The sequence below is a fragment of the Rana temporaria genome, chromosome 11, assembly GCF_905171775.1.
Source record: "Rana temporaria chromosome 11, aRanTem1.1, whole genome shotgun sequence".
Classification (NCBI taxonomy): domain Eukaryota; kingdom Metazoa; phylum Chordata; class Amphibia; order Anura; family Ranidae; genus Rana; species Rana temporaria.
The window spans coordinates 18,904,855-18,916,938 of record NC_053499.1 but is presented as its reverse complement, the minus strand read 5'-3'; the positions used below and the strand labels follow the sequence as shown (position 1 = coordinate 18,916,938).

Below are 12,084 nucleotides of genomic sequence, written 5' to 3'. Positions count from 1 at the left end.
CTCCTCCTGTCGGCATTTGCCCTGTTGGCACATGTTTACTACAGAACAACTGATTGGCTCATTCCAGACTGAACTTTGCTGTGCAGTGGGATTGGAAAGAGACTAAGACAAATTCAGCCACTCACATGGCTTGCCTCGAAAAATTACATTTTAATGATGTGATAATGAATACACAGCTGTATTAATTTTGACTTCTATATCTGCGTAAAATTCTGCTTTAAAGATAACCCTATGCATTCTACTATCTCTTTGCAGAAGAAGATGCTGACTTCATCCAGTGGGATTCCCATTGCAGACCAGCTGAGCTCACTGACCGTGGGACCCAGAGGGCCGGTTCTTTTGCAGGATTTGGTCTTATTGGAGGAAACGGCTCATTTTGTCAGGGAACGAATCCCGGAGAGGGCGGTGCATGCCCGTGGAGCTGGTGAGAACTCAAACTTCTGGCCTCACGGCTTCCAATCAGATTCTCATTTTTAAGGCCCGTGTCAATAGGCTTGTGTTCGCATCAAAACTGTTTTCCTCAATAATAATAATGCTTACATTTATATAGCGCCAATTACAGTGGTGCCGCTGTGTCTAAGCGCTGATAATGGTTGTCATTATTACCCAACTCAATGGTAATACAAGTTTTTATAGGATGCAAAACAGGAGTAACTAGAAATCTTAGGGCTTCGGTGCAAGAAATCATGAGGGGTATATCGACCCCCGGCTGGGGCCCATTGCACTGATCCCAGGCCCTTTCCTCCTGTCATTGGGCTCTTTATTACAGTACTGCAGCGTGACCCTTCCCTACAGTGCTGGAATGTCAGGGCCTGGTCGCATTTGAGATCTTTGTGACCCTGGTAGCTCCACCACTGGTGTCAGTAGTTTTTTATTTTTGTATTCTTTACTTTTCATTTTAAAACATATATATATATATATATATATATATATATATATATATATATATATATATATATATATATATATATTGTAACCTTGCGGGAACAGACTCCAACAGTAGGTGCGTTTTTAAGGGCTTGGTGGCTTTTATTTAAAAAACATCAAAAGTTCACATATACATTTGCAGCCCTCGCAGGGGTTCCATCACTACTGCATTGTACAAACTCAAAAGCTTAGCCTCCTGGCTTTCAATCTTGGCATCCGACGGCTTCAGGCCTCTAGCCTAAGCCTAAGTTCTGTTCCTCAGAACACACAGCGTTTCCCAGAGATAAGCTCAACCATTGCTTTTCTCCTAGTCAGCGACTTGCTGCTCAAACATAAAGCGGCATCTGCAACCTGCAGATCTGCACACACTAGCTGCAATCCATGCAGCCTCTCTCTGACTCCTTTCAGACTCCCAGGGACCAGACTTCCCGTCTGTGGGTGGGGCTCTGAGCCACAGCTAGGCCTGCACTAAATAGCTGACCACACAGCTGTGTAATTTAGGCGTCTGTCTCTCAAAAATATGGCAAACCAGCCATCCGTCAGGCAAGACAGACCCAAACTATATATATATATATATATATATATATATATATATATATATATATATATATATATATATATATTTGTTGCATATCAGTGCCTCGAAAATCCCAAACATCTCCCCCTCCTCCTTTTTGATCTATGGTCAATTAACCAGGCCCCAAGCAGCCTTTGTTTGAGTTTATTGATCAGGTCTTACCAATTATATATATATATATATATATATAACCTAACCCTGCTGTATTTATACTAAGATTAAATTACACACAGGTGGACACTAATTAAAGGGGGTTGTAAAAGTTTTTTCACCTTAATGCATTTCCCCGACGGGTAAAACCGATCGTGTGTACGCGGCATAAGGGGGGATATGATTAACATGTGTAATTGCATAACTGGTCCATATAGTGAACTTAGTGTTGAGTTATTAACTCTCAGGCCATTCAAAGGACAAGGGGGCACTTATTATGTTGGGAGGAGGAGAGGAGGTTTACCCTGTGCATACAGAAAGGCTTCTTCACAATTCGAGCTGTGAAAATATGAAATAGGCTTCCTCAAGAACTAGTTCTGGCCAGCTCATTTGATTGTTGAAAAAAGAAATAAAAAATCTAGGTGCATTCCTAAATGCATACAATATAACTGGATATTAACCTAAATATAGATATTGTTGATCCAATTATCTTCTGAAGGATCTGGAAGGAGTATTTGTCTTCCTAGGTGGAGCAAATGGGACCTTGGTGTGTTTTATTTCTTTTTATGTTTTTTTTTTTTTGGTCTTCTGGATCAACTGTGGGTATAGGGTTATTTTTTCTATTTGTTGAACTAGATCAGGGGGTCTCCAAACTGCGGCCCTGGGGCCGGATGTGGCCCTTTGCTTGCCTTAATGTGGCCCTTGGGGCATTATTCCATCCAATTTAAATGGGGCATAATTCTTGTTGCTGACACCAATGGGGCACTATTCCTCCAACTGACATCATCAATTCTTTCCATTAACACCAATAATGGGGCACTAGTCCTCCCACTGTCACCAAAGATGGTATTATTTCCTCCCACTGGACATTTTTTACTCCCAATGGCCCTAGTCTGGCCCCCCTAAAGTCTGAAGGACCGTAAACTGGCCCTTTGTTTAGAAAGTTTGGAGACCCCTGAACTAGATAGACTGTTTGTTTTTTTGTATTTTTGTCCCCCCCCCCCAGGGCTTAGTCACTGATATTTCTACAGCTAAACCTAAAATGTATCAGGAAAGAGAGCGTGAACAATAAAACATATTAAACACTTACAGGGTGGGGTGTGAACTTATTGAAACAATACTGTACTAGGGAAGAGAGTTGACTAACTCTATAGGGAAGCGGCTACAATGCAAATTACAAGAAGAAAAGCCCGGTGTGTCATGCAGTAGACGGCATGCCAATAGTATTCGGTAAATTGGAATGATGACAGACTAGAAGTTGGTAAATAATAGTTAGTAAAAATATTTTAATTATGGTTTCTCAGACTTCCTAATCGCTTATTGATTCTCCTGATGGCATAATCGTACCTTGTCATTCAATAATGATATGCTTTATTATATTTATAATGCACACGTACACTATATTGACAAAAGTATTCGGCCATCTTTCCAGAACATTTGGTGGAGGGGGGATTATGGTGTGGGGTTGTTTTTCAGGGGTTGGGCTTGGTTCCAGCGAAGGGAACTATTAAGGCGTCAACATATTAAGACATTTTGGACAATTTCATGCTCCCAACTTTGTGGGATCAGTTAGGGGATGGCCAAACGTACCCATAGACACACTCCTAAACCTTGTGGACGGCCTTCCCAGAGGAGTTAAAGGTATAGCTGCAGAGGGTGGGCCAACTCAATATTGAACCCTACAGACTAATACTGGGATGCCATTAAAGTTCATGTAAATGTAAAGGCAGGTGTCCCTGCAACAAATACATAAGCAAGCACATGGTATAGCAGAGTTTTAGCCACGCCCCCTCAGTTCTTGCCCCTGAGGAGATTGAATACACATCCCTACAACCGATATAGTAGTTCACACACTCTCTATAGCCAGTTTTAGCCACTCGCATCAGTCTCCACCCCTGAAGAACTTGGAATGCATATCCCTACAACAGTTATTCGAGTACACAAGTTCTATAGCAAGTTTTAGCCACTTGCATCAGTGTCTGCCCCTGAGGAACTTACCATGTATATCCATGAGGCATACTCAGTGTATAGCCCTTTTTTATTTAGAAGCTTTTCTTAAAGGGGATACTATGAGTTTGAGTCAACTTTATATTTTTTTATTTTTTAAGTTTATCAATAATCATGGGGGTGGATTCAGGTAGGGGCGCGCACTCTTACGGAGGCGCAGCGTACCGTTTTAACGCTGTGCCTCCGTAAATTATCTACGCTACGCTTCATTCACGAAGCAGTAGCTCCGTAATTTGCGTGTGCGCTCCCTAAAACTGCCCGGCGTAAGGGTTTGTAATTTAAATGATCCCGTAGGGGGCTTGGATCATTTAAATTAGGCGCGTTCCCACGCCAAATGTAGCGCGCATGCTCCGTCGGGAAACTTTCCCGACGTGCATTGCGGCAAATGACGTTGCAAGGACGTCATTTGCTTCAACGTGAACGGCGTCCAGCGCCATTCACGATTCACTTGCGCAAACGACGTAATTTTCAAACATCGCAACGCGGGAACGACGGGTATACTTGGCATTGGCTGCCCCTGCTAATAGCAGGAGCAGCCTTACGCGGAACCCGACGAACGCAAACTACGTAAAATGCGTACGGCGGGCGCGCATAGGGTTGTGAATCGGCGTGAGTATGCAATTTGCATACTCTACGCTGACAACTACGGGAACGCCACCTAGCGGCCATCGTAAGAATGCAGCCTACGATACGACGGCATAAGAGCCTTATGCCAGTCATATCTTAGGCTGCAGTCGGCGTATCGACCTTTCTGAATCAGGAGCAGTCGATACGCCGGCGCAACTAAGCAATTGCGCTGCGTATCTATGGATACGTAGACGCAATTGCTTACTGAATCTACACCATGGATTATAATTTTTATGGGCACTCGCCTTTCAAAATTTCCTTAGTGCAAAGTCATTTAAATGTTTTGAATAGCCATGATCCAGCTTAACCCCTTTTCTTTTCATGATGAATTCCCAGCATATATTTTTTTTGTTTAAGTTTTTCCTGTAGAAAGAAATAGCTTTTATCACTCCCTTTTGGCATTCTCACAAGGCTTCTAAAATTGTTGCAGGGGCAGCTACTGTGAGCTCCATTCCTAGTGATGCAGCTCCGCACCCAGAGCTACATCTCCCAAGAGCCAATTTCTCACACGGTGTAAGGGAAGTCTCTTGGGAGTTAAGGCAGCAGCACTATTTTGCCAGGAATAAAATATCAATGTACTTATGTGGAGAGAGAGAGGGGTGGGGATAGGTGAAGTTATGTAGTCCAGCAGACAGAGTTGACAACATTGAAATTTTACAGCAGCAGGGACAACGTGTTGTCGGTCCAAATGGGAAATTACGAGCGAACTGTATTTCTGTCAGATCAACAGGTAAACATAAAAAAATATATATAATTGTTTTTTTCCCTTTTCCATCTAGGAGCATTTGGTTTTTTTGAAGTGACTCATGATATTACCAACTACTGCAAAGCCAGTGTGTTTGAGTACATCGGGAAAAAGACGCCAATTGCTGTGCGGTTCTCTACTACAAGTAAGTTATTTATGGACCATAAAACTAAAATTATATTTGCTATGCACAAAAAGTATGTTATCTCCCACAAAGTTGTAAGAGTTGACAATTTACAGTAAGTATGTCATCTAGTTGACTGGGGATATCCATTGTTCTTGTCTCAGTGATGGTACATACATGGACAAAGGCCAAATGCACACAATGGAAGAAACCCGGCCAAAGATTTCCTATATTTACATATTCCCTAGCTAGATTCACACTTTTCTCAGTTTAGTACAGTGGTTCTCAACCTGGGGGTCGGGACCCCCTCGGGGGTCGAATGGCGATTTGCCAGGGGTCACCGAATCCTGGGCTGTTCCTGAAGCCCACACCACTCTCCTAGTCTTTTTGCGACCGAGATAGAAACACAGTGAGTAACCCTGATTATGTGATGCATGTTCTTTTAGTGTCCTTCCGATCCTAACGTATACTTGCACACAGGCCTGGAAATATGTTATTTCTTGACTATGTTCATCCGATATGGTTTAAAAAAAAGCTTGAAACTTAAAGTGGTTGTATAGGCGTTTTTTTACTTTTACCTACGGGTAAGCCTATAATAAGGCCTATAATAAGGCTTACCTGTAGGTATAAAGAATATCTCCTAAACCTGTACGGTTTAGGAGATATTCCCCTCGCAATGCGCCGCTGATTGCAGCGGCGCAGGGGGGATCCTCGGCTAAAGGGCCGGCAGCCGCCGCCCATTGCCGGAATGAGGTCTCCCGCGCGCATTCGCGGGAGTGACGACATCGCCGCTCCAGCCAATCACAGCGCTGGAGCGGCGATACCCGGAAGACACGCCGGAGCAAGATGACATCTCACTCGGCGTGGACCAGGTAAGTTCCCTACACCTCGTTTTAAGGTAAGAATTTCATAATGAGCTAGTATGCGGTGCATACTAGCTCATTATGGCTTTTACTTTTCAGGTGTAAAAAAAACAAATGCGGGTTTACAACCGCTTTAAAACAGATTCAACATTTTATGTATCAGTACCTTTCTCTACAGCCTCACCTGCACAGATGAATAAATAGGAAGCGCTCTGAGTCTTTCTGCTCATTCACAAACTGAAGCATGGTAAACGGTTAAAGCGGTTGTATACCCGCAGCAGTTTTCTTTTTTACCTACCTGAAAGGCATAATGAGCTAGTATGCACATATACTAGCTCATTATGAAATACTTGCCTTGGAACTAGGCGTGGGGAAATTCAAGGGAGATGTTATTTTCGGTGTGTCTTCTCGGTATCGCCGCTCCAGCGCTGTGATTGGCTGGAGCAGCGATGGCGTCATTCCGGCGCATGCTCGCGGGAGACTTCTTTCCAGCAAGGTCCGGCGGCTGCCGGGCCTTTAGCCGAGGATCCCCGCTGCGCATGCCCCGCTGCAGTCAGTGGCACATTGCTAGGGGATTTAGGAGATATTATAGGCTTACCTGTAGGTAAAAGTGGTAGTACAGAGTTTACTACCACTTTAACTAGGCTTCAGTGATGAATGGACACGTGGTTGATTGGTACCAATCGCTCACTGTGTTTTTTCAGTAAAGAAAAGGGGCCAGTAAATGACATATTTCCTGGCCCCTTTCCCTGCTTTCCATCCTGAAACATCCCCATGTATGCCTGCAGCAGCTCCCGGAAGGAGAGGAGGGAATCTGGAAGGAGAAAGGAGCACAAGTGGGGGGGAAGAAGATGGAAGGGGTGCATGTGCTAGATTCAATGCTCCAGTGTAGAGGGAGAGGAGGAGAAGCTGGCAGAGCTGAAGGGGGAGGCAGAAGAATATCTGTGTCTGCAATAAGACAGTACAGCCAGCCCTTTGAACTGATGGGTCCTGGGCCCAGTACAGGAGGGCTGGCTTATCAGCGGCCCTGACTGTGTGCTTTCTGACCTAGATCGCCACTAGAGGGACAACCTACAAACTCTGGCCCGGATTCAGGTAGATTTGCCCCTTATTTACGGAGGCGCAGGGCAGCGTTTTTGCCCTGCGCCCCCGCAAATTTACTGCGCTACCCGCGATTCACGGAGCAGTAGCTCCGTAAATTGCGTGTGCGCTGTGTAAACTTTCCCTGCGTAAGGGCGCCTAATGTAAATGATCCCGTAGGGGGCGGGAATCATTTAAAGTAGGCGCGCTCCCGCGCCGAGCATAGAGCGCATGCTCCGTCGGGAAACTTTCCCGACGTGCATTGCGGCAAATGACGTCGCAAGGACGTCATTTGCTTCAAAGTGAACGTGAATGGCGTCCAGCGCCATTCACGAATCACTTACGCAGATTACGTAAAATTCGAACGTCGCGACGCGGGAACGACGGGTATACTTTAGCATTGGCTGCCCCTGCTATTAGAAGGGGCAGCCTTACGCTAAACACGCCGTACGGAAACGACGTAAATTGCGTACGCAGGGCTCGCGCAACATTGTGAATCGGTGTTAGTATGCAATTTGCATACTATACGCTGACCACAATGGGAGCGCCCCCTAGCGGTCATCGCAAGAATGCAGCCTAGATATGCGTGGCATAAGAGCCTTATGCCACGCAGATTTTAGGTTGCAGTCAGCGTTACGATGTTCCTGAATCGGGAGCATTCGTAATGCCGGGGCAAGTAAGCAATTGCGCTGTGTAACCTATGGTTACACAGGCGCAATTGCTACTTGAATCTGGGCCTCTGTTTGTTTTACTTGATCCTGATAAAAAAAAGCACATTACCTGAAATCTGTAGCTGCGCCCCTAGAGGGAGACATTGTACCAAGATCCGGCCCCATTTCTTACCTGTTCCATCATGCAGTGAAGATCATGTTTGCTTTTGTTGGCTCTGGAATTGAACAGTTTATCGGCTGTGATTGGCCACATTGATTGACGGTTTTGGAAGTAAGTTCCACACTCGGGATAAAGTCCTAATCCCTGGAGAGATCAGTGATGGTGTAAAATATGAAGCCGAAGGCTTTCAGATACATTGATACGGATTAAAGAGCTCTAATAAATCATGTAAAGGAACATGAAACAGGGAATTGTTCTGCTACTCGCCTCTCTACACACGCCACTTGGTGCACCTGAAGATTGGAGGCACGAGATCTGGGTGGGGAATTAATCATTTTTATTTTTGGTAGTACACCATAATTCATAGATGTTGCCCATCTTTGCATTTTTGTGCTCTGCAATGGGAAGAAAGACGTTTAAGTCTCTTAAAACTTGTCTGTTAATAGCCGGGCCTCTGATAAGGCAGTACAGCCAGCCCTCCTGTACTGGGCCCGAGCCTCATCAGTTCAAAAGGGTGGGGGGGGGGGGGCCGTGCACCCGCTGAGCAGGAGGTGCAGCTGTACTGTCTTATTGCAGACACCGATCCTCTTCTTCCCCCTGCAGCGCTGCCAGCTTCTCCTCTTCTTTCTCCCTCTAGCTGCACTGCAGGGGGATTGGTTCTAGCAAATGCGCCCCTTTCATCTGCTGTCGGGGGGGCCCCCCTTGTATGTCCTTTTCCCCCGGCTTCCCTCCTCTCCTCTCTCACCGGGAACTGCTGTGGGCAGGCCTGGGTTTACTCCCTTTGCCACCCCAAGGCCGGGTCCTTCAATGCCGCCCCCCTGCCAAAAAAAAACCCTGAAAGTCCCCCAACCCGTGCCCATCATTGCCGCCCCACCGTGCCCATCATTTCAGCCTCACCATCACTGCCGCCTTACTGTGCCCTCATTACAGCCCCCCCACCATCAATACAGCCCCCCCCTCGCCATCATTGTTGCCCCCCCCTCGCCATCATTGTTGCCCCCCCTCGCCATCATTGTAGCCTTGCTGTGCCAAACAATGTAGCCTCACCAGTCAGTGTGTGCATTACGCACATCGGGCAAGTTAGGGTTGCATAGGGCAGGTTGGGGTGGTATAGGGCAAGTTAGGGTGGTGCAGGTTGGGGTGGTATAGTGCAAGTTAGGGTGGCATAGGGCAAGTTGGGATGGCATGGGAAAGGTTGGGGTGGTACAGGGCAAGTTAGGGTGGCATTGGGCAGGTTGGGGTGGTACAGGGCTGTTTGGGGTGGTACAGGGCAGGCTGGGGTGGCACAGGGTAGGCTGGGCATGTCGGCTAAAAAAAAAACAAAAAAACGGGATGGTGTCACCCCTCTAGCGGGTGTCACCCGGTGCAGACCGCACCCCCCTAGCAACGCCTCTGTTTACAACACCTATGCAAAGTTGTTGTAAATACGTCCCAACACATATGGGGTAATGCACCACGAATGTGTGATTCTGTCCTGATAGAGGGGACACCTTTAGACATTTCTTATATTTCTGTGACAATGTCGGATTTGAGAACCATTTTGTCTCCTTGCAGGTGGAGAGTCTGGCACTTCTGACTTTCCTCGTGAACCCCGTGGGTTTGCAGTGAAATTCTACACAGAACAAGGGAACTGGGACCTGGTTGGCAACAACAGCCCAGTTTTTTTCCTAAGAGACCCCATATTGGTGAGTACCCAGATGGCAAGGATAATATTGGCACAAATTTGTGGGAGCATTTCCAGAAGGAGAGATCATCAATACCAGACTACTAGGGTGGCCACATTTCCAAAGTGCCATTCGGGGACACCCCCCCTCTCTCACCTTCCCCCAAAAAAAAGATATGGGGGGGGGGGGAATGTAGTCTTGGGGTTGATGGGGAATTTGGCGGGTTATTTGTCAGGTGAATGTGCCACTTGCTACCAGATGCAGTGCCGCTTGCCATAGGGTGACCACGTGTCCTGGATTGCCGGGACAGTCCCGCATATTTTCAGGTCTGTCCCGGGTACCTTCATTCCAGGACAATACAGTGTCCCGGAATGAAACTGACATAGCCACCCCCACCGGGCCAATCTGATACCCCCAAAAAAGCCGCCACAGCACTGCTTTACTCACTGACAGTACTTGTCCTGGCCGGGAATGCCTGGAGGAGCACAATCCCCGCCCCCTGCATGTGATTGGAGAAATCACAATTCCCACCTCTTGTGTCCAATCACTGTGCTGTGATTCATTACAGCACAAGCTGATTTTTGGGAAGGAAGGGTGTCCCTAAATGGTAGTTTGGAAATGTGGTCACCCTAGCTTGCCACCCATAGCCTGACACCAGAAGCGGTGCTGCTGTCACTCCCTCTGCATGAGCCTCGTGCATTACAGGAAGGGAGTGGCGTCGCTATCTGAAGAGTGAAGATCACACCAGTCCCTGCTGCTTACTGCTGGGTGCCGGAGAAGGAGGTTCAGAGGTGGGTGGGGACAGCAGTGCTGCACTAGGCGTAGGCCTTGCTCCTGGTCTCGCTGTCTGAGAGTAAATTGTCACTGGTTGCAAGATGCCAGGCAGAACCGGCCCTAGCAACCAGTTCCGGAAATCTAGTCAGTAGGGGGTGGCTGTGTCCTCTATTTCATTCCGGGACATTGTATTGTCCCGGAATGAAGGTGCCCGGGACAGACATGTCAATTGCGGGACAGTCCCGGGCAATCCCGTACATGTGGGCACCCTACAGACCACATAGTTGTATCAGTACAGGCTTCCTTCATTATAAAAGGGATCGTATTTATTTCTGTACTGCAAATGAAGAGATTGATGTTTACCTTTCAGATCTAACTTTTTATTTTCTTCTTTTGTTTAGTTTCCGTCTCTTTCACGGGCCCAGAAGAGAAACCCACAGACGCATCTAAAAGACCCAAATGCACTGTGGGATTTTTTTAGCCTTCGCCCAGAAACCCTCCATGAGGTACTTGTCTTACCTGACAAAATATATATTGTAATTTACTTCTGGCCATTTGTGTGATCTAGGCACACCTACCAGACACCATTGGCTAGATTCAGATAGACTGGCTTAATTTTGAGGCGGCGTAGCGTATCGCATATACGCTACGCCGCCGTAAGTCAGAGAGGCAAGTGCTGTATTCACAAAGCACTTGCCTCCTAAGTTATGGCGGCGTAGCGTAAATGGGGCCGGCGTAAGCGCGCCTAATTCAAATGAGGATGAGGGGGGCGTGTTTTATGTAAATGTTGACCCAACGTGATTGACGTTTTTTACAAACGGCGCATGCGCCGTCCGTGGACATATCCCAGTGTGCATTGCTCCAAAGTACGCCGCAAGGACGTATAGGTTTCAACGTAAATTACGCCCAGCCCCATTCACAGACGACTTACGCAAACGACGTAAAAATTTCAAAATTTGACGCGGGAACGACGTCCATACTTAACATTGGCTAGGCCAGCTTTTTGTTCGACTAACTTTACGCCGGAAAAAGCCATACGTAAACGACGTAAAAAAAATGCGCCGGGCACACGTACGTATCTGAATCGGCGTATCTAGTCATTTACATATTCTATGCCGAACTCAACGGAAGCGCCACCTAGCGGCCAGCGTAAATATGCACCCTAAGATACGACGGCGTAGGAGACTTACGCCGCTCGTATCTTAGCCTAATTTAAGCGTATCTGGTTTCCAGAATACTCTTAAATTTACGACGGCGTAGATTCAGAGTTGCGACGGCGTATCTACTGATACGCCGGCGTAAACGTCTCTGAATCCAGCTACATATCTCGTTTGCTGACCTTACATTTTTCTAATGCTACGGTATAGTACAATGGCCAGCCAGCTCCAGCCTTCTGATTTCCATATTGTAATTCATAATGGAATCAATTGCTCAAAAGGAAGACTAATAATAATAATAATAATAATCACATTATTTCTAATAAACAGGAAATAATGTGATTATTATTATTAACTCATTAAAGACAATGGCCCGGATTCACAGACCGCGGCGCACATTTATGCCGCCGTAGCGTATCTCCTGTACGCTACGCCGACACAGCGCAGAGTGGCAAGCACTGAATTCACAAAGCCAGTGCTCCCAAAACTGCGCTGGGTTTCCTAGGCGGAAGTGGGCGTGAGCCATGCAAATGAGGCGTGACCCCATGCAAATGATGG

At 46.7% G+C, this 12,084-nt stretch overlaps 1 protein-coding gene across 1 annotated transcript in view; it reads left to right on the top strand.

Moving 5' to 3' along the window:
- Positions 1-12,084, top strand: part of LOC120917084 (catalase-like) — a 48,463-nt gene that overhangs the window by 10,284 nt on the left and 26,095 nt on the right. The window contains exons 2-5 of the mRNA XM_040328096.1: positions 256-424; positions 5,068-5,178; positions 9,486-9,616; positions 10,771-10,875. Of these exons, the coding sequence (XP_040184030.1) occupies positions 256-424; positions 5,068-5,178; positions 9,486-9,616; positions 10,771-10,875 (516 nt within the window). The remainder of the gene's footprint in view (positions 1-255; positions 425-5,067; positions 5,179-9,485; positions 9,617-10,770; positions 10,876-12,084) is intronic.